The 23,083-nt window shown below is 41.4% G+C and overlaps 1 protein-coding gene across 1 annotated transcript; it reads right to left on the bottom strand.

Moving 5' to 3' along the window:
* Positions 1 to 1,901: 1,901 nt before the first annotated feature.
* LOC306709026 (sodium- and chloride-dependent GABA transporter 3-like) lies at positions 1,902 to 21,813 on the bottom strand (the record flags this gene model as incomplete). The annotated part of the gene is made up of 14 exons (XM_079177038.1): positions 1,902 to 1,928; positions 2,049 to 2,219; positions 2,590 to 2,690; positions 3,702 to 3,804; positions 4,711 to 4,848; positions 6,722 to 6,834; positions 6,946 to 7,070; positions 7,736 to 7,839; positions 10,039 to 10,173; positions 10,931 to 11,063; positions 11,178 to 11,289; positions 18,593 to 18,730; positions 20,397 to 20,531; positions 21,684 to 21,813. The coding sequence occupies 14 exons, from the start codon at positions 21,811 to 21,813 to the stop codon at positions 1,902 to 1,904; spliced, it is 1,665 nt and encodes a 554-aa protein (XP_079033164.1).
* Between the last annotated feature and the right edge of the window lie 1,270 nt (positions 21,814 to 23,083).

Genomic DNA, 23,083 nt, shown 5'->3' with positions numbered 1-23,083 from the left:
TTGTTAAATAGAACTAATTCCAATCTGTAAACTCATGGACTTTGATGCACATTCTCGCAAAATTTGTGTAGTTTTAGAATTGTCGAACTGTCGAATCATTTAGTGTTTGAGGGCTCTTTCACAGACACAAAAACAAGTATTTGTCAATTAATTCTCATCTCGTGAGGCCAGAGCCCTGAAGAAATTAAAATCAGGGATTATTATTATTATTTAAAATTATTCAGTCTTCAGTTGCCCTTTTTTTGCAAGGAAGTACCTTGGGGTGTAAAGATTAACTGATAAATGTTGCAAAATCAATTCAAGAGTCTTTGATACAGCTACATCAATACAATACAAATCAGACAAAAATTGTGAGGGAAACCGTTCAAAAACGGATCATAGGCAGAAATAGTCCCACTTGAGCCTCTTTTTACGTATTATCCGTGTGTATGAGCTGTCTCTCTTTCTGCTCAGAAAGACAGAAGTGGCGAGACCTCTCCGATGCAAACAGACAGGAGTCACAGGAACGGACTAGCCAGCATGTCATGCAAGCAGGCATTGACAAGTTTCATTTTTTTTGCTTGAGTGGGAAATTTGCATGAGATTCTGGTGAGATGGTGAAAAAAAGCTGTCTGTGGGCACCGGTGGGCCCCCGGAACTGTACGATAACTTATATTCATACAGAGACCGGACAAAATGATGTGTATTATTGTATGTGCATGAAACAAAAACTGTGTATACAATAACGTTGTGACCATATTTATGCTTTGTCATGTCCTCATCAAACGAGCGGCTGTTACTAATATTAACTCCAGATTTATGAAAAAAAAAAAAGAAATGATAAAACTAGGGAGGTCTGTTATTGCGACAAGATGGCATCTCGGAAAACCAGTTTGGCAGAATTTTGCTTTGCTAGAAAATGGAAATAAGGTTGTATGTAGGTGTCAGAATAAATTGGCATGAAACCGGATTCCGGTCTGTTTGTATTGTGTCTTGCTCAGAGAATGACAGTAGTTTGTGAATCAGCACACAGGACGAAGGTGGCTAACTTTCAAAACAGCTCCAGTGACAGCCTTTACAAATCAGGAGTGTTTTTTTTTAACCCGTAGATAGAGCACAGATTGAAGTTACTGTGCATGAACATCATACTTGACTCACATCTCTTTCTCACTCACACATACACAACTCAACCGGCACATTGTACATTAAACAACCACGATTAAGGTGACAAACTTGTGACGGTAGGGTTATACGATTAAACATTAGGATTAACAAGTCACGGTAACAATGAACTAGGGTGACTTCATTCTTTAAAGCTCCGTGGGGCAAACATTAACGTTACCAAGCTAACGGTTAGCTAGCCAGTAAATTGCATCCGATATCTACGTGGCACATGATATGGGGCACATGTTATGACATTCTAATGTTGGCATGACTGGATAGTGCGAATTAAAACCTACAGTAGTGGACAAAACTAACGTATCTCATGAACATACACATTCGGGTGAAATACCAAGTACCAATAAGGTTTAGCATACTTTTTTTTTGTTTTATCCTGGTGACTTCAACTTCTTCAAGCCCCACTTTTACATGTTCAGCTTTGTTATTCATGTAAAAAGTAAATAGAGCTGAACAGTGACTACTGCTAACCATAAATGGCTATGGTTAGCGTAACAGATTCATATATTCTCTACGTTGGTGTTTGAGAAATTCGGTATATACAGAGTTTTAAGCAAAGAACTAAGCCTACCACACGAGATGAATCATGACCACTAAACAATACGGAGCAAATACAATTTGGACATCAGTAATCCAGAAGTACATTTCTTACTGGCTCATTACATGGCAAGGAAAAGACTGACATTGGTTTAATTTCTGTTTTATTTAAAATATGTTCTTTGTTTGTCTTGTGACCAACAGGATCACGGACGCCACAGGACCAACACACGCTGGTGAGGAGAGGAAAAAAGGACAATTGGACACTAAAATGATCATCAAATGAATATATATATTGTGGCAATAAAACAAACAAAAGTACAAAGGTTACTTAAGAAAGTTAGTGCTCTTACCTGTGTGAGGGTGCCCTCTGATAGGCAGATCTTGCCGACAGCCCAGATGGGTATTGCAAGCACAGAGGAGAGGGCCATGGCCCAGCCAAGACAGTAGGCCCAGTTTGGGAACACATAGCCATTGCTGGATGTCAGGGGCTGGTAGTCCACAAAGAACAAGATGAAGCAAACCTTGACAGAAAAGCAGAGGAACAGGAGTCTCGATACAAATTTGATAAGAAAATTATGATTCTTGTTTTTTTTAAACAACCGTTGAATAAGCATATTTTCATCAAGTGTTCCAAAAACAGCTCTCCTCTAACGGAATAACTTGTGTTAGGACTTCTCTAGAGCTCCTAAATATTTAGAGTTAGAACTGATTTCCTGAGCTCAGAAAATGGATAAAATGCAGTTACATCTAGTCTTAAAGGAGACACACTGGCCCTGGAGAGACTCTTATCAGATTCTTATTGTTGTTGGCCTCACTCACGACAGTTGTCTTCATTTCATGTCATTTCTACTTTGTTTCTTCTTCTGCAGCTGTGAACAGCGTGTAACTTACCAGGCAGATCAGAGGGGTGAAGTAACGCCAGCTGAGTTTGAAAAGAATACACGGCCTCTGTCCTGTCATTTCTTCAACTGCATCACACATCCGCTCTGCCCCTGCATGATTATTACAGTTTGTGTTAGGAACAAAGGACAGGACCTCCTGGTGTAGAAGCAGTATGTCAGACTGATGGATTATCCTGTAGCCACTTATTGAAATATGGTACGTTTGTGTATGGATCCCCATCCATACCCCCAACCAACAAAAGGCAATATCTTATTATGTTATTAGAATAGTCAAAAAGATAACACATCAATAAATGACACTGTTTGTTAATAAAAAGTAAAAAATATATATATATTTATAGCACTTCATACATTTACCAATCTGTTCAAAATGAAAAACTTTGAAAGTTATAATCATCTTTTATTTGACATCTCCTTGTTTTTCCCTTTGCACCTATTTAATTCAGCACCTAAAAAAGGACATTTTGTCACTATGTCAGAGGAACTCAGAAATGAACTCTGATCATGGATCTGTACAATCAATTGTGTTCAACGACAACGACATGGTTTTATGGAGGATTAGGTGCTGGACTATGTCTTGGCAGGGTGTAGTTCTGATTTTCAACCTTATCAGAGGTACAGTAGGTATACAGTGTGAAAAACGCCCGCAGTTGTTACTGGTCTCTGGGGCACAGCTGCAAAATCTGTTGTTCTTCCATATTGGAGTGACGTACTTGGTATACGGAAGAACAGAATGCTACATCAGCTTTGGTAGCTAATGTAGCTATAACTATAACATTGCCAGGCAACCAGCTGGGAATCCAGGAAGTCAGTGTGTCCATCTTTCCACCTTTTTAACACTACAGGAGCACCACTTCAAGCATTGGCACTAAATGTTAACGTTGAACATAAATTGGAAGTTTGGAATCGTCAAATATTAACATCATACTGTGTTGAAATTTAGACCCTTGTTCCTCCAGTGAAACGCACAAAGGGTTCCTAAAATGGTTCCCAGGAAAGAGCTTGAGGTTGGATGAATAGCTCTTGGCTAGAAAGCTGGTTCATACTATTACATCTGCGAACTACAGAATACAGAAACAACATGGTATTGATACGACTTACCAAAAGCCCAGCCAACAGCCACACACTGGACCAGAGACACAAATAATATACATGCTCCGTTAGCACCATAGTTATCAATCAACTGGAACACGTACACTCCTCCCTGCACAACACAGTAGGGGAACAAATATGTAGTGTCACTTGAAATACTGCTCCAATATCAGAATATGCAGTGTTGGCTGTTGTGTAAGGTTACACCAGCCTGATCTTAGAAACAAATGAGCACAGCTGCATTACGCTGTGGTGACACATAACGTGCCAGCACCCCAGAAACAATGACAATGGAGAGTCAAATATGACCCTTTGTCGTGGCGGACAAAAGCTAATTCCCAGGTTCCACCAAAATATGCTGTGATCAAAATCGGTGGTGTATAGATTTGTCAAACCCAGGACTGTCACCCAGGAGACTGGTGTTTGTGTCCCATGTAAAACCAAAAGGCAAATTAGATTTTTTTAAATTACACCCTCTCAGAAGCCCATGGCTAATTATCATGCAGAATGACGTAATTGCACCTTCCCGATTTTCTGTCTTACTGACGAGGGGCGTGGCCCACCACTTTTATAACTTGTTGTCTTTGTTGGTTGGGTTATTTAGTTTTAAGCAGGAGAACTGACATTAGTTTGGTTCAGGGTAAGAATATCATGCTAAGCCAGCCATGTGCTTCTGATCCTTGTGCAAAGAGTTTGCACTCTCGGCACAATGGGCCTTCTGACCAATGAAGGTTTATTTTCGGATTAAAGGGCTGTCGGACAAATGGGCATTCGGTCCAATGGGATATTTGTCAAACTATTGAGGTTTCGGAACAATAGCATGGAACCCTAATTCTATCTCAAACCATGGTCTTTCCTTCTTAAACTAAGTCGTTTTGTTGCCTAAACCTAACAAAATAGTTTGTTGGTTGAACGTTGGTAAACTGTTTCCTGTGGTGGAGGCTCATGAATTGGCAGTACGTACTGTGGTCATTCTATGTATTTCTGTCATGTTGGGTTACACAGGCATGTATAGTACCTCAGTTGTGAGAGGGATCTGTACAAGGAAGGTTATGGAGCAGAAGAAGACGAGGAAGATTTCTCTGCGCCAGGGTCTGCGCATCTGTGTTGGGAACATGTCAACCACTGAAGATGAAATAGTTTCCAAACCTGCAAACTAATACACAAACAAACAGACAGAATAGAGAATCATTTAACCAAGTTGTTCCATCAAACATGCATTTTGATGAGACTGGCTGGGTCTTCATTATCACTACGTACAGTAGTTTAAATGACTGGAGGAGGGTTCTCCCATAGAAAGCCTTCCAAAGCAACAATTTGAATGGCAGAGTTGCAATCACCGATGAAACCCTTTGGTGTTGGATTATTTTCCAGGTAACAGGTGTGTTGAGTTGGTAAGTAGTCACAACCTTAATTTGTATTATTTTGCAGCATGGTGAGCCCTGTTAATCCCCATCTTTCATGTGTAGGTTCACCTGCTGCTGTTTTGCCTCACAGTTTTGAATCATTGACATTGTTAAACCAACTGGGTTTGTATTATCTGTCTTGATACTTTGTTCCCTTTTCTTTAGGTGAAGTAGAGTGCCATTGTTGGGAGGCTAAGCACCTGTGGTGAGGTCCTTACACCTTATGCATGCATGTACAGTATAAACACTGGGATAAGAGTGTGGACTGCACCATTTACGTTGTGAGGATTACTGTGTCGCTCCTCAGTGTAGTCTGCCTTCCCACCAGTGGCCTCTACTTAAATCCCACTATCTTGCTTAGTTTATGTTGGACAGGACCTTTCAGGATGATATAGTGTAGTTTTTGAGTTTTTAGTAAGGCCTTTTTAGCTTAATATGTGATTAAGACTTATTTAAGGTCCCTTATTGTTTTCAGTAATTTTCATTTGTCCGTTAATAATCTTTACACCAAGACGAGGAGCATTTTTGGATAATCAGGGTAGCAAATGTGGTGACATCTCCCACAGACAAACTTTCAGTCACACAGCCCCTGAGTCAAAGAACAAGTCCTGTAGGACTCTGGACCAATTTACTGTCCACTTTTAAGAAACGGTGAACAATGTAGCAAAGGAACTGACTATATCATGAACAATTGTAATATATTCTAATAAATAGAATATGCTTAGTTTTCATAGTAAGGAAGAATGTGAAGCTTTGCAATATTAGACGTTCGGAGCAACTGCTCTGGAAGTCACACTTTCCCCCAGGAGGCCGCTGTCCATGTCCTGTGTGAAACTAAAATTTACACCTAGTTTTTGAAAAGGACATATTGATACCATAAAGCTTTATCTATGACTTGTGAGCAGAGCTCAAAGTTTTGGTGTAAATAATAATTCCTGACCAGTTTTACTGCCATTTCCGCATCACCTTTCATTATCTTTTATAGGTGAACCAGCAATTTTGAAGAGGTATACGTTTGATAAATCTAAAAATGTTTATGCATGTGTAATTGATAACATTTACACACGTAAAATACTTTATAATTGAGACCAAATACCTGCATTTAGGCGTGCATTCATCAGTAAAACAATCCAAATGTATGCTAGCCTTTTATATTAGATTCAATGTTAGAATGGACTGTAAGCTTTTCTTGTCTTTCCGACCACTCAAAGCTCTTTAACGCTACATGTCATTATTCCCCCTAAGTGCCGCCTATCAGACTATCCACATTCATACACCGTAGGCACAGCTACGGGAGTTAAGAGTCTTGCTCAAGGACACATCGACAAGCGACGAGCGGAGCCGGGGATTGAACCGCTGATTCTCTGATCCTCTGATTGAAGGGCGACCCTGCTCTCCACTTAGCCACAGTCGCCCCGAAGTAGGTTATAATTATCAGAACAAAATTAATATTCAGGCTCCCTCATGTGGCTCAAAGAGTAGAGATCATAGATTTGCACTGCATATTTAAATGTTGAATAAAAGAATATGGAAGAAATTCTGCAAATGCAGCATAATGTTATACATTAAGTGAATACTTTGTGCAGGACACCAACAGCATGTCATGCGTCTGCTTGGTCTTACCAGTGTGTCCAGTCCCAACAGAATGAGCATAAGGAAGAAGCAGGCGGCCCACAGCTGGGGCAGGGGCATCATGGCTACGGCCTGAGGAAATGCGATGAACGCCAGCCCAGGGCCTGGGAGGACAGACGAGACATTCAGATTGTTGTCCTCTCATTCTGTTAGACTTTTGTGTATATTTGATTCTCGTGTTAAACAGAGGCCACAGGTGTGCTTTAAAATCATACCTGATTCAACCACCATGTTGATGGGAATTCCCTGTTTATGGGCCATGAAGCCAAGAACTGCGAAGACTGCGAAGCCGGAAACAAAGCTGGTGCCACTATTGAGCACACATAACCACAGACTATCCCTGCACACACACACACACACACACACACAGAGAGCTGAGCATACAGAGCTGAATTGACTGGGACAAGGCTGACAGAATACTCGGACAGAGACTAGGCTGTCCTACTGTTAAGGTGGAGATATACCGGCCGCCATATTGAAAATACTCAAGCCAGACCCAAGCCTCGCCCACCTGCCTTGGCAAGCCGGACCGTTTTTGGTTCTGTCCTGTCTTTTCGTTTGTTGGCCAGATTTGGTGTATCGCCACCATCGTTCTTATTGCCCTTAGATATATCTAGCCCTGTAAGTTTTAGTTTTCATCTCTGAGATCTCTGAAGGCGATACCAGCCCTAAGATGATAAAACCATTTCCAGAATCAGGTAAGGAGCATCACTTTAGATCAGAGGTCTTCAACACAATACAAAAAGAATAAACAGAAGATTTGAGCTTCATTAATGTGAAATGTTTGAAGTAATGTGAAAAACCTATGCGGAGATACCACATAAAGGATGGATTCAAGAGTGTCGATTGTATTTCAGAAGTGGCTGGACCCAAAGATATGAACAAAACAGATACACAAATATAAAATATATTGTGAGGACTGAAAACACTTGAACTGTGTTGTGCAAAATTTCAATAACACAAATTCCACAATGCATTTGTGGGACTACTAATTGAATGGCTTACTTGTAACAGTTGTTGCTGAATTTGTTGTAGCTTCCCAGTGTGATTATGCTTCCAGATGCAACACCATAAGAGAAAAGGACTTGAGAACAAGCATCCATCCACACCTGATGAGCAGAGAAAAACGTGTAATCAGTATTCAGAATACAGTGTGTCACAGGGGGCTATTGTTGTATCGAAGGATACGATATTAACCTGATATGATATAGTTCTGTAAGGGCCCTCTACTGGACTCTATGGGTGATACTTTCCTCTAATCACAAGCACGCGTTCACACACTTCAAAATCTGTTCAAGTGTGTAGCCAGTCGTGCGGACCCAGTATATAAGGCAGCCCCCCCCCCCCCCCCCCGCTGCTGAGCTACACTATTTCAGTGAGCAGCGTAGTAGTGGCAGGGCCCCCTAGGCCCCCTTACAATAGTGTAACCTTCCCTCTACTGCACTCTATGGGTACGGTGGGGGGAGCCCGATGGATGGACGCTCTGCTGCAACATAACATCAACCTAACCACAATGACAAACTAAAGGTTAGTTGCAGCCCACCAACTTTTTTTTAAAACTAGGCGCCACACTGGAGAAGTAGGGCCCCCAGCCAACCCAGGTAGAATGTAATTGAAGATGGCCAGCAGGGGTCAAAAAGACAAGTGGGTGGAAACCTTGCACACCACATGACCAGGGTCATCGAGGAGCACATAGAGATAGATGTAAGTGTAGCAAGCCCAGAAGGGAGGTCAGGTGCAACACAACCGACACACATCCACCTTTTAAGTCCTAGCGTTTCAGCAAGCAGACACCGTGAAAAGGAACCAACATGTCCCAAGAGACACTGCCACGCTGCCTGTAGGGTCTGTGCCTGCAGTGTATCATATGTATATATAGTAATGATGGGCTGTTGGCACCTTGCATGATAGCCCCTGTCATCAGTGTATGAATGGGTGTGAATGACGACATGTTGTGTTAAAGCGCTTTGAGTGGTCGGAAGACTAGATAAGACTATATACAAGTCCATAAAACTTTGCTCTGTCTATTGGTGTAGGCCACAATAGTGTGGAGTTGGTCCTCACCAACACATTGTTATGACCCCTACCTTCCACTAGGGGTCTGTGTCCTGCTTGCTGTCTCTGTTCTTTCTTTCAGGATGTGTATCATCAGCTGATGAGCTGAACGGCTGCTGTTTTTTTTTAGTTTGTTTCAGACATTTCCACACATGCTGACATGACTGATTATGACTCTCCATGTTTGTTTTGTGTAGTCAATATTATCCTTTAAATAAATGTTTATTTCATATTTTCACACTTGTCCGGTCTCCCATTTATGTTGCAGCCTTTGAACAACATGCCCTCTCCGTATCAGGGGCCTGAAGTGTTGGAGAACCAAGAACACTGCCTACAGCTAGGTCCTCTATCAGGACCGTGGATCACCTGCCACTCGACCAGGCAGGTCCCCTCCCACCACGTTAGTGAGGGGGAAATGGTAACCAAGCCTCGCTTGTACCCCCAGCATCCAAATATAGACTGGCAAAGCACCTCTGCAGGTATCACATGTGCAAGAGCCCCAGCAGTTCCACCACATGTCTTTAAGATAAAAGAATTGCCCCTTATGCCGGGATTGCACAGCAGCTGAAGTGCAGTGGCTACCATGCGGAAAGCCTTGCAGGCAAAGCATCGGTTTAGGATGCAAAGATCCAACACATGTTGGAAATCTCCTGTCTTCTTGCAAAGCAGGAAGAATGCGTGGTGTAACCCTTTATGTCTGTTGTGAGTTGGGACCACTGACACAGTCTGAGTCAAGGACGCAGTAGCGTCAGGCTGGGCAGTCAGCGGAATGTCTAGCATCTGCAGCTAGCTGGACTCTCAGTTAACAATGTTGTCAAACTATTCTGGTGTCTCAAGAAAGCCCTCTGAGGCAAATTTGTGATTTGTGATTTTGGGCTTTACAAAATAAATACCCTGACAGAGCAGGCATCTCAACAGGAATTACCACAGGCAGCGAAAACAAATCGAGACACGACGAGCACTGACAAAGTTCTTGAAGCGTCGACTCCCTCCGTTGAGATAGGCAGTACATGGGCAAATTGCCATTCCATGAAGAGAAAAGTATGGCTCAGAAGCAAGGTGTGCTGCTTTATATACTGTAGGATTCACACATATTGATGTAGGCACATCCTGATTGGCCAGCTACGTTGTGAAAAAATGTTAGTTAATTCAGTTAGGTGTGACACTTAAATCAACATAAGTAAAGAAAAACATGCTCAAACTCAAACTATCTAGACACTGTAAAGTTGCAAATTTTGTCTGCAGTGTCTCACCTGAAGGTCTCCCAGGCGAGAAGGATCTGGGTACAGGTAGTAGACCACACCCCCCCAGGCTCCTGGCAACGTCAACCCCCTGATCAGGAGTATGGCCAACGTCAAATACGGGAACACAGCCGTGAAATACACCACCTGCAAATTTCAGTGGCTAATTGAAAAATTGCCGGCTATATACTATTACTGCATCAGGTTAAATAAACACTGCTCCCACCTTCCTGTTTGTGATGGTTACTTCGTTTAAATAGGTCTGTATGTTTGAAGAATGTCACACACTTCAACAGTCCTGCTGCTTTTAATGTCATATTACAAGTTCAAATGGATATGAACAATATGTGGATGCTGCTCATTTTGATAAGCTCACTCATTTTACATTGTATTAGCACATGCAGTGCTATGGTACCTTATGAAGGCTGTTTAGTTGTTTATAACAACATCAAACAAATAATTAAAAAAAAAAAAAAAATTCAAGATGTACAGTAATAAACTGATGCAAATGACTGCAAACGTACCCTCACTGGTATTTGGTTGACACTTGTTTAAATCTACTGCCACTATTGTAGGTGCCTCTAATTCCAAATTCTCTTCATTTGTCAATTACAACTAAAGTGACGTGACATTTTCTGTGGAAAATAAGTACATTTGTTGTACTAATTTTGACCTGTACTAACTTCCATTTTTGTATTTTCATAGTCATGTTACCATCAATTTCTGCTATACTTTTAAAAAGTCCACCGTGAAGTGGACATTATGTGCAAAAATAGATAATTGAAGAGTTCGAACCCTTATGTTTTGGAAGAATGAAGCTTTCAAACCTCAACTTTGTAACTGCCGGGGTAATAATTGTTTTATAGAAGACAGTTTTGGCACTTGAATCCTCACACACATTTACCTTTCCTGTGGAACGGATTCCTTTCCAGACACAGAAGTAGCAGGCCACCCAGCAGGCCAGGAGACACAGCAGCAACTGCCACTTTACTGCACCAACCTCCTCTATTCCCCCAGACATGGACAACACTCCTCTCCTGCATGGGGATACCAAACAGTCACTGATGGCTGTACACAAGAAGAATTATGTTGTTTGACTACTGCTACCCTATGTAATGTATCATAAGCTTGATGGGACAACACTGACTCACTCCCAGAACAAAGAGACTGAAGACTTGGGAGGATTTCCAGATGTCCGGTTTGCAGTCAGGTTGCCACTGTGTATTGCAGTCCAGTTTGCAGAGGTGAGGTCCACACAATTGTCTGTAGATAGGAAGGTCAGGTCCATACCACAGTTACTCAAATAGTCGTCATAATGTGACATGTCAGTTGGTTGTAATTTCTTCTAATGAAACAGCAATGTGCCAACAGGCAAGGAAGAATGCAGGTTTTAAGAAAAGCCTCAATGATGCAGATAATACATTTTGGGGAGTAAGACTTAAGTAATATGTTTTTATTTATCTACTTCAACTTTTGATGGGAAAAAGGAAAACAATAGCAGTCTAAGGTCAGATATTTAGCAAAATTTGACATGTCCCCTGTGTGTTTAGAGACCCATTAGTTATGAAAGAAGACCACCCTCTTGATTTTTTTCTTGCTGGAAATGTATGTTCCAAAAAGCCATTTTCCTCTTTATGTGACGCCCTGTGGGCCCAGCTGAACATAGCACCACCTCCAAGCTATAATAATACATGTTGCAACACACACGTTCAAAGCAAGACGACAGGAATGTAGATTCTGATGAAGACAGAGCACACTGAAAGCACAATGGAGTCTTTGTGCTTTCTACCTCGCAGGTTTCTGTGGATCGTGGTTATATCTGGACCGTGGTCTTGCCTCCTGCCATGGTCCTAAATGACACCCACTGCTACTATCTGTATTACTAGTAGTCACATTGCTTGCTATTGCCGATACCATTGCTGTTTTTGTTATCATTGTTATTCTACTATATCCCCTGCTGTTATTACTAGTAGTCATCATTTTTCCATCATTATTATACTTACTGTCGTGGAAAATAATCTTTTTAACCTCCCTGTGAAAAATAATCGAGATGAGAAAACTCTTAAAATAAAAAAACATATTTATTTAACAGACACTAATGATAATTCAGCTGAATGGATAGAGCTCTTTCCCCACAGATGGTTCGGAGGTCTAACAACAAGGAATAGACAAAAACAGAGTCTATGCACATTATCTCATCTCCTCCCTTCACCCCCCCTTCGCAGACGTCTTCCTCCTCTATGTGCCGCTGCACACACCAAGACCGGTTCCCAGCCTTTCCGTGGGAACAGGGTTAGGTGGTGAAATACCTATGAGATCATTTATCGTTAGGTTTTAAATGAGTCTGGTTGGCCTCATCTACATATATGCAGGTTTAAGCGATACAAGTTATATCTAAAAGAACGATATGATACATTTCCACAACACTTACTGTAAAGGACTCTTAATAGGTTATGTGATTATTTCCTACAAACCTTTTACTTTGCTCGCTACACTAAGTTAATCACTTCCTGCGAGCTTTTATTTTGTAAGTGCCTTTTTTACGTTTTGGGTCTTTTATTTTGAAGTCCTTTTTGGCTAAATCGGAAACGGATCTAAATCTCGTCAGAGTATTGTAACTTGACTTCGCATAAGTACTAAAATTGACGGTGCAGACTAAAAGGTGTTATAAAATATATTCTTCTGAAATAACAGTTTCTTAATTAACGGTTAAGCACCTAGCTGGAACGGGAACAAGGTGTGTGTGTTTATTGTTTGTTTAATGCTCCCATGTACATTTAAATGTAATTTCCTGAATGTTTAAACTCGTAAGAGCTCATTTATGTTGTATCTGTTCCGTAGCTCTTACGGTGTTTTTCTGGAGAAACATATAATTGTGTTCATCAAAAGAAGGATAAAAGTTGAACAAGAATAAAGGCCTCTGGAAACATCAGTAAGCTTCACCATTGTCCGGCTGGGGTCCGCTACAGTAAGAGCTTGGCCCTCACCGATCTGACGACTTGCTGCCTCCATGACGGGCCGTGACGGAGGGTCTTCACGGCTACCTGCTGCTGCTACGTCGCCACATGCTGTCAACATGGATTCATCTAGCGTGTGTGCCCGCGTGCCAGCACTTGATCGACTTCGGCAATTCTGGTAGTGGTCTCAGGGATTCGGTGCAATGGTCAAGTACGGTCACATTCATTGACATTGCCCCCCCCCCTTTATTACCCACAGTCCACAGTACTCAAATAAGGAAATAAGGTGAGCTCCACATGAACAGCCTGTAGACTGAACCAGTGAACATTTCATACTGACCTGCTCATCTACAGCAAAGGAAAGACATTGTTGTTTACATTCATATGGACTCTTATTAATTGTAAAATTGTACTACTTTGAATGCTATATTCCAACTACCTTTTAGAATTGGGTTAACACGGTACTTACCTGAATATTTACAGTTATTTGAGTATATGCACACGAACGCAACTGCGTTACTTTCTATGGTTGATCTGATGTTATAAGTTCATGCTGTTTATTGCAAGGGTTTTATAATTGTTTAAAGGTTTTTCTATTGACTAAATAATTTAAGAGATTTAGTTCATGATGTCAGAGTCAAGTAGCGTTAAGGACACTGAGGAACTTCAAGATAAGCAGAGCGAGCTCCTCTCACTGACAGATGTATCTGAGAGACCCTGTCTGAAAGACAATCTTGACAAAAATGATAACCAGCCTGAAGGTCCTCGACGCTCTGAACGTGCACGGAACCCTACAGAGAAAATGCTTGCGTTGCAAGGTGAAGAAGCCAAGAGAATGGAAAAAAGGCTGCTCTTAATGTATGAGAAATGGAAGCTCAATGTGCGTAAAGCAAGAGATCAGCTGAAGACGTATATGCCAGAGAGCGAGCTCTGGCCACTCATTGAAGAGCTGAAGAAAAGTAAGGATAACATTATGAACATGTATTTCGAGATTCGAGATCTCGCCACACCTTCCACTGATGTGAGAAGACAAGTGGATACGTGTGAATCAATTACCACGGAAATTGTCAGTATCGCCTATAGTAGAGCAATTGACGAAGTAGGTGAGTTTAATGAGGACCAGGAAAGACACCGCCTTCATGAACTGCTCCACCGTGACTGTGCAAAGTCTGTCTACGGATCTGCTGCTTCTTCTATAAGTCACAGCAAATCTGAACACCACTCCATAACTTCGTCCACGGCAGCTAAGCGTGTGGATGCAGCTGCTGAACTTGCAGTGAAGGAAGCAAATTATAAGATGATGGTAGCAGAAGAAAGGCAAAAAGCAACGGAAGGCCCTAGAGGCACAAAAGCGGGAGTTGGAGCGATTGCAGGCAGAGAAGGAGGTGCGGGCGGCTCAAGCCAAACTGAAGGTGTACGATAAGGAAATGGAACGTGAAGCCGCTGACTGCCTTAACAACGAAAGGAACAAGGACACAAGGAATGAGCCTGTAACCACATTCCCTCTTTCACATGCTGCAACACCCTCTCATACAGACATTTCCTCTCTTGCTCAGGTCTTTCAAGACAGCATAGCCTTAAATAGGCTCCCTCTTCCAGAGCCATTCATCTTCAGTGGTGACGCAATGCAATTCATTGAATGGAAAGCAGCATTTACCTCACTCATTGACCAAAGGGCGATCGCTCCAGCTGAAAAACTATACTATCTGAAGAAATACGTTGGTGGTCCAGCACGTCAGGTGCTAGATGGGACTTTCTTCCGAAACGATAATGAGGCCTATCGGGATGCCTGGAACAAGCTAAATCGTCGCTTTGGCCAGCCATTCACCATTCAGAGAGCATTCAGAGAGAAGCTCACCAATTGGCCAAGGATTCAAGCTAAGGATGCTCAAGGACTCAGAAGCTTCTCAGATTTTCTGAGTGCTTGTCAAGATGCCATGCCTCATGTCAAGGGTCTCGACATATTAAATGACTGTGAGGAAAACCAGAAGCTCACCCGTAAACTACCAGACTGGGCAGCTTCAAGCTGGAACCGACAAGTCACACATAGCCTAAACGAGAAACAAGAATTTCCAAGTTTCAAGGACTTTGCAATCTTTGTGTCAACTGAAGCTGAGATTGCCTGCAATCCAATTACATCTTTCCATGCTCTTCATACATCAGACTCTAACACTGAAAAGAGAAATCTCATAGACACAAAGAGAGACAGGGCCAGTGTTCTCACCACTCACACAGCTACAGACAATGCAAACCAAAGGTCTGATCAGAGACAAGTTAAAACGCCCTGTATTCTCTGTGAAGATAATAGACACCAGCTACATACATGTCCCAAGTTCATGGAAATGTTGTTGGTAGAGCGACGGTACTACGTAAGGGAGAATAAACTTTGCTATGGATGCCTAAAAACTGGCCACAGTGCAAAAGACTGTCGTCACCGTCACTTCTGTGACAACTGCAAAGGAAGGCATCCTACAGTCCTTCATGACTACAGCTATGGAAAGGAAAGGTCTTCATCAGAAACAGGGACAAATCAAGGTGTCACTGCAATGTCCCTCAGTGTAGCAGGTGAAGGCTCATCCTACACATCAATGGTAATGCGTGTGTGGGTGTCATCTAAACACAACCCTACGGCTGAGAAGCTTGTCTACGCTCTACTCGACACTCAAAGCGATACCACATTCATCGACCAAGAAGTGAGTGACAGTTTAGCGGCTGACAAGTATCCAGTGAAGTTGAAGTTGACCACCATGACTAGAAAGAACACAGTTCTCCCAAGTGAGTGTGTTTCTGGCCTTTGTGTGAGAGGATACAATTCATCCATTCAGGTTGATCTTCCAGTTGCCTACACAAAGGACTGCATACCTATAAACCGTGCTCATATTCCCACTTGTGAGAAGGCTAAACAATGGAGCCACCTCAGAGAAATAGCTGACAAAATCCAACCACTAAAGGACTGTGAAGTAGGACTTCTGATAGGCTACAACTGTTCCAGAGCAATGGCACCAAGACAAGTCATTCTAGGAGGAGATGAGGAACCTTATGCTGTACGGACGGATCTAGGATGGTCTATTGTGGGGCGCTCCTCACAAAGCCATGAGTCACTGAGCAGAAGTGGCTTGTGTCACAGAATCACAGTTAAAGAGTTACCTCTGGTAACACCTGCAGATGCTATTCGAATTCTAGAATCCGACTTCAAGGATGGCAGTGAAGACTGTAAAACATTGTCACAAGACGACATCACCTTTCTCCACAAGCTAGATGAGAGCATACGGAAAAATACACATGGCCACTACGAAATGCCTCTGCCTTTCAAAAGCAGACCCAACTTACCTGACAATAAGGATTCAGCCATCATACGCCTCAACCACCTGAAAAGGAAATTGCAACGGAACGAAAGGTATAAGGAGCAGTATGTCAAATTCATGGGAGAGGTCATCGAAAGAGGAGACGCAGAGCAGATCGTAGATGGTGGGAGTGAAGGTGAGAAACGGTACATTCCACATCATGGCATTTATCGTGCAAGAAAGCTGGATCGACTTAAGGACCAGCCTGCAACACGTCGCGGCATTCTATCGACAGTGGCCTCACTGTATGATCCTCTCAGATTTGTGGCGCCAGTTCTGCTCAAGGCAAATGTCATTCTTCAGAAGATTTGTAGGCAAGGAACAAGTGGGGACGATCTTCTCCCAGATGAGTTTCGTCCGCCATGGGAACAGTGGAGAAAAGATCTAACTCAACTAGATAATGTCACCACATCCCACATTTACTCACCTACTGGAGACTGATTAAACCTGCTCACTCAAATATGCTTCACAATATTCTCTCCAAAAGCTTGTGAGTTCACTTAGTTTAAGAAGCTTTTCCACTTTCTTATTTGTATATGGAAGGTCATTTTCAGTTAAAAATCACTCGTGCCTAATGTAAATTGTATACAGTTACATTATTTACTCATGATTGGTGGGAGTGTAAAGGACTCTTAATAGGTTATGTGATTATTTCCTACAAACCTTTTACTTTGCTCGCTACACTAAGTTAATCACTTCCTGCGAGCTTTTATTTTGTAAGTGCCTTTTTTACGTTTTGGGTCTTTTATTTTGAAGTCCTTTTTGGCTAAATCGGAAACGGATCTAAATCTCGTCAGAGTATTGTAACTTGACTTCGCATAAGTACTAAAATTGACGGTGCAGACTAAAAGGTGTTATAAAATATATTCTTCTGAAATAACAGTTTCTTAATTAACGGTTAAGCACCTAGCTGGAACGGGAACAAGGTGTGTGTGTTTATTGTTTGTTTAATGCTCCCATGTACATTTAAATGTAATTTCCTGAATGTTTAAACTCGTAAGAGCTCATTTATGTTGTATCTGTTCCGTAGCTCTTACGGTGTTTTTCTGGAGAAACATATAATTCTGTTCATCAAAAGAAGGATAAAAGTTGAACAAGAATAAAGGCCTCTGGAAACATCAGTAAGCTTCACCATTGTCCGGCTGGGGTCCGCTACACTTACTACTCTCATTATATGAATCATTTCTGTCATATGCATTGAATGTGTAACTCTGTTATGTTGTTCATTCTGTACACATGACATCTATCACACTTCTGTCCCTCCTGATAGAGGATCCCTCCTCTGTTCCTCTCTCTAAGGTTTCTTCCTTTTGGCTCCCCGTTAGAGGTTTGGGTAAGGTCTTCCTGTTCTGATGTGAGGGTCCTGACAGAGGATGTCACATGTGTACAGATTTTAAAGCCCTCTGAGGCAAATTTGTGATTTGTGATTTTGGGCGATAAAAAAATAAATTGAATTGAACTGAAAGGAGGAACAGACAAACTATTCCCACATTTGCAAGTTAGTATTTGGCAGTTTCTAAATACTGGTGACCAAATCTATTGATTTATAACATAAAACCTTGAGGAAGGCCTACTCAACATGCCCGGGTTCACATTGCTGGCAAGTCGACTAATGTGGAGAAGCTGAGTTTGCGAAAGTGAAATGCGTAAGCTTGCTAGCTTAGCTTAGTCGTCAACTTGACGATAAGCTTATTTGTAGCATCGACTCCTGTCTCATAACTGTCTCCACACCATGTCTCTTTTATGAACAGTTCACACTCTGACAGGACGTTCATTCAAAGTGAATGGTTCAACACAAGAGCTTCCGACAGTCTGTCCCCTCAAAGGTCAGCACTATCAATGACTTATGTTCATCAAAGTTGAAACAATTCACTTCATCTATTAAACGACCTTTTTAACACTGTTTCATAGATTATTAAACTGATGTTATTTTCTTTGTACATAACAGCTGAAGATTGAGATATTATATTCATTTCAGTGATGAGGCACTAGACTCTCACTTTCAATGTGTTGAACTTGTGACAGTAATGTTTCAGGTCAGACTTAGTAAGATTGCCGTCAGGACTTTGACATTACAGTGACCAGGGTGCGCACACAGGAGACCAACATGTTCATTTGCTATCAGATTAAGGTAAAGGGGACTCTGACTGAATTGGGCTCTCAGGAAATAATAGCACATGTTAATTAAAAACACTTTTGAGTGAGATCTATCAAAGAGATTTGTTGTACAGGCTGTACATGCAACCACCCTCTTCCCATACTGACCTGTGTTCCAGGGATGGTTGCATGTGGCCCATGGCAGAGGGTCTCTGAAACAATAGATGAGGTAGAGGAGGGCCCAGGCCAGGATAATACTGTAGAGCCTGCTATAAAGCTGGATAATCATGATAGAATAGCCAGTCCCTGGAGAGAGAGAACATCCATAAGACCCCAGGTTAATCTATATTTTAATATATAATTGAGAAACATGACCATGGCAACACCTTGATAATACTGTGAATAATGTCCAGGTACACCGTCGAGTTTAAGCCAACCTAAGATGAATGCAACAGTTCTTCTGTTGTTTTATTTCAGTGTGAATATAGAAAGTGTACCAAACCTCACTTATAATATCCTAAAAGTCAACATCAGAAAGCCCCGAGACAGATAATGCAGGTGAGTCAATTAGATAAATTAGATTTTTCTTAGAAACTTCAGTGGAGGTAATTTGAGACGTATTAAACTTAAACGATAAAAGTTTAAAGTCCTGACATCAATTGGAAATCAGTACCTAGGCGTCTGAGGCCGAAAGCAAGAACAGCCTCTTCACAATTTCACGCCAGACGCAAATTCACCAGGTCTTGATTACACTGAAATAAGCATTTTCAGCCATCTTAGAATGTCATTCCGAGGGTGTAACCTCACTGCAGGATTTATGTCTATGTCGGCTATAACCTGGGGCTAGCTGTTTGACGTTGCAATCAGAGCGTGTGAACTATGTTGTTGGCTTGTTAAAACACATTCATGGTCTTTTTACAACCCTGATCTCGTTTGTCAGTGTGTTCCCGACCTGGTTGTAAAGGGTTCTGTCCCCACTGCTGTAGGACTCCTCCTCGGCCTGCTGAAGCTAAACCAGGGCGTATTGTTGTTGTATGTGCAGGGCTAAAGTGAAGAGATACGTTTTAGCTTTCTTTTTAAAATATTTTCTTATTGTAAATTGTTCATTACATGATAATGATAATAATCACTATTATTAAACTGCATTTCTCTTTTTGTTTTAGGGCAGATTAGTAGGATTTCAGTTTTGTCCTCAGTTGACTTTAAGAACTTATTGCTCAGGGTCGTCCTTCAATAAGAGGATCTGCGATTTGATCCCCGGCTCTGCTAGTCCACGTCGATGTGTCCTTGGGCTAGACACTAACCACTAATTGCTGTGGCTGTGGGAGTATGAATGGGTATGAATGATTACAGTCCTGATGGGCAGGTGGCATGGTAGCCCCTGCCATCTATGAGTGTGTGAATGGGCTACACGTGTAGTGTTGAAGAGCTTTGAGTGGTCGGAAGACTAGAAAAGCGCTTTACAAGTACAGTCCATCTATTTATGGGTCTAAAAGGACAGGAATTGAGACCTTACTTTTATCGACTGAATTAAATCTGAGGTTGCTGATGTAGTTGTAAAAGCAGTTTCAGGCTTTAGAAGCCTGATTGAAAGTCCTCCGGGGTATTATTGTCTTTTAGACAATTTGCACTGAAACTCACCTTTTTTAGTATCTCACTATTAAATGGAATATTGGCTATCAGCCTATAGTTGGTCAGTGCATTGCCATCTTGGTACTGTTTCTTTAGTTGGGGTTTTACAACTGCTTAAAATGGTGTAGGTACAGGGTCCATTCATGAGGTATAAATGTATCTATATAATCAGGATATTTTAACCAAGGTGTTGTTCTGGATTAGTCAAGTCAATTGTTCTGTTTCAGTCACTATGATTGTATGCGTGGTTTTTTTCCCATGAGTAATTGGTTTTGCCAACCATAACCAACAGAACTTGTGAATAGCATAATATTTCCAATACAAATACTCAATGTATTACCTTGAGCCAGTGGGCAGAACTTGGTCCAGCAGGTGACAGCGCCCTCCTGTGTATACTGACCAATCACAGTCTCCAGCAGGAAGAGTGGCACGCCACACAGCACAGCAAAGAAGCAGTAAGGCAACAGGAAGACACCTGCACACACATAAACACACCTGACCAGTGATGCTTTGCAAAGTGAAAGGTGATAAAGTTAGTGACAGTGTTTGATCCAATGTAATGCTTCTACTGACAATTACTTTCTTTATGGATTAATCATGCAATTACTTTCCTGTTAATCGATCAACCGTCATCCTACCAATAGGGTCCCTGCAGGCCCCAGAGGGTCATATCTCACAGCTGCTTTATTCTATCATTCAAATTGTTCATGAATGTCAGTCATTTTCCCCCCTAATGCATCATATCATTGTTTTCTGTCGTTCTGTTTTCTGATTGAAATTTCCAGACCCCATGTATTCTTCAGTACCTCAGGCCCACACTGGTCATTATACTTTTCCTGACCCCCATTTTATCCTTTAACACAGTGAACCAGCAGAAAATGCAAAGAAACCTTACGTGTTACTTCTCTGTAAATACATGCTATACCTCTGCAAAATAGCAAGCTGTTAGTGCCTTTCTTAATACTCAAAGACGGGATAAGATGTTCTGAAGATGCTATTTTGCAACAGTTTTGTGTAACTGACAGCATCTCGGTTCTCATGGTTTGTTAGTTTGAAAAACTGACACCTCCTGTGCTCATGGCTCATTCACTCAGCTCATTCATTTGACTGTGTTGTGATCTGCAGATTCTGAATTAAACTTACAGTAAGACAAGACCTGACTTGGTGTGCTTTCATTGACAGAAATTGCCACCACAAGTGTTTTTTAAATAATTATTTATAATGTGTGGGCACCCTGGGGGACCCCAGTCAAAAGCACCCAATTGCTGCCAATGCATTTTAATAGATACATTAGAATAGATGCATACAATGTTTAGGAACAGACTTAGAAACAGTTTCATGTTTTTTGCTGATAAAATCGAGCTGCCCACAAATACAAATATTTTAGTCCCAATTATCCATGTGGCTAATACAGAGAATTCATACAGAGTAGGGTATGAGTATACATTTTGTAAAATGCTTTTTGAATGATTACATTTTAGTTCATGTAATCACAAGTGAGTACACACAAGTGCAACTTTAATCATGCCTGTAAAATAGGGTGAGTATCGATTAGTTAAACTCATGTATATCCATTTTTATTTTAAATGTATTGACCTGACCATTCCTTTACACAATCCATCCTTACCTCCTCCGTTCTTATAGCACAGGTACGGGAATCGCCACACATTGCCCAGACCCACCACATTGCCTGCTGATGCCAGAAGATATTCTCTTTTCTTCCTCCAATGTTCCCTCTTGTTCACTTTGGTCTCCATCTCTTTGTTCCCCCTCCGGTCCCACAGTACTATCAATACTCACCCCTGTCTGCCTGCTGTTACACTTCTGACAAAATAGCGTAGCGTCTGTTTACGGCTGATGTCCCTGGATGTGAAGTGCTTCGTAGTTCAACCCTGTGTCAGTCAAGGAAACAGGGCTTGGCTTAACTCCAATTTTTTTAACGATCAAAATTACTAATACTCGCTCTACGGCTCTTTGAGCCAAATGTGTAAGTGTGTTGGATTCCAAAGACACATGTCTGTGACCAGCACAACATTTGATTAAAAATGGTGTATAAAGAGTAAATGTGGGAATGGGTTCAAGTTGTTTGAAAAATCCCCCGCTGCTCGTTCATGACAGTGCAGAACGGTAAATGTGTCCTCAGGGCAACATTGGACGTAAGAATAGTTCCTATCACATATAAAACCAAACAAAAATCCATCTTTATAAAAACAAGTTGTACAAATAATAATATATAAACAACCATATTAAAGCTACTGCAGATGTAAAAACAGAAGCAATTCACTTACCAGAGCTTTAAACATACACGTCATTCTCCTCCTTTGTCACCTTTTCAATTTGAAGTTCTTGTAACATTGACTACACTCGTGTCACTGAGAATGCGTAGTTGTACAATGCATTAGTTTCCATCTTTAAATATGATGGACTATTTAAAGACAAAGTCCATCCTCCTTTCTTTGTTAATAAAGAGTTTAATCTCACGGTTGTGTCACCTGTTTTACTTCAAGTAAAAAGTCCTTCTCAATTCATGGACGCCAGTGAAGACAGTCGAGCCTCCCCAGTTGTATTCCTTGAATATGTTTTAATGCGTTTTGAGGACTAAAAATGTCCGCTCGACAGAGGCAGCAGATATTGGCATTGTCACCGCCCAACATGTCACGCTAGCCACTGACCAATCATGTATGGATAGGCCAGCTAGAAGGCTCTGGCACGTCAAAGAATACGCCCAACATGTCAAACTAAAGATCTGATTGGTTGAACACTATGACAATTAACAATATCGTCCCCATTCACTTAAACTGCAAAGGGATTCATTGGTGAGTCTGCAGGCCTCTCTTCTTACCTAGAGACACAGAGGTGAAATCTGATTGGATAAAAGCTCTACTTAAAACAAGCTGCACTGGAAGCAGAGCAACTGACGAAGATAGTAGCTGTGCAAAAAAAAAAAGATAATGGGAATTATAATACATGTAGTGTATTTATGAAAAATTATTAAATTATAAAATAGCTATAACTTTGTGACTCTGT

Source organism: Pholis gunnellus, assembly GCF_910591455.1.
Source record: "Pholis gunnellus genome assembly, chromosome: 17".
NCBI lineage: Eukaryota > Metazoa > Chordata > Actinopteri > Perciformes > Pholidae > Pholis > Pholis gunnellus.
The sequence above is the reverse complement of the archived record's forward strand: the minus strand, read 5'-3'. Positions and strand labels throughout refer to the sequence as shown.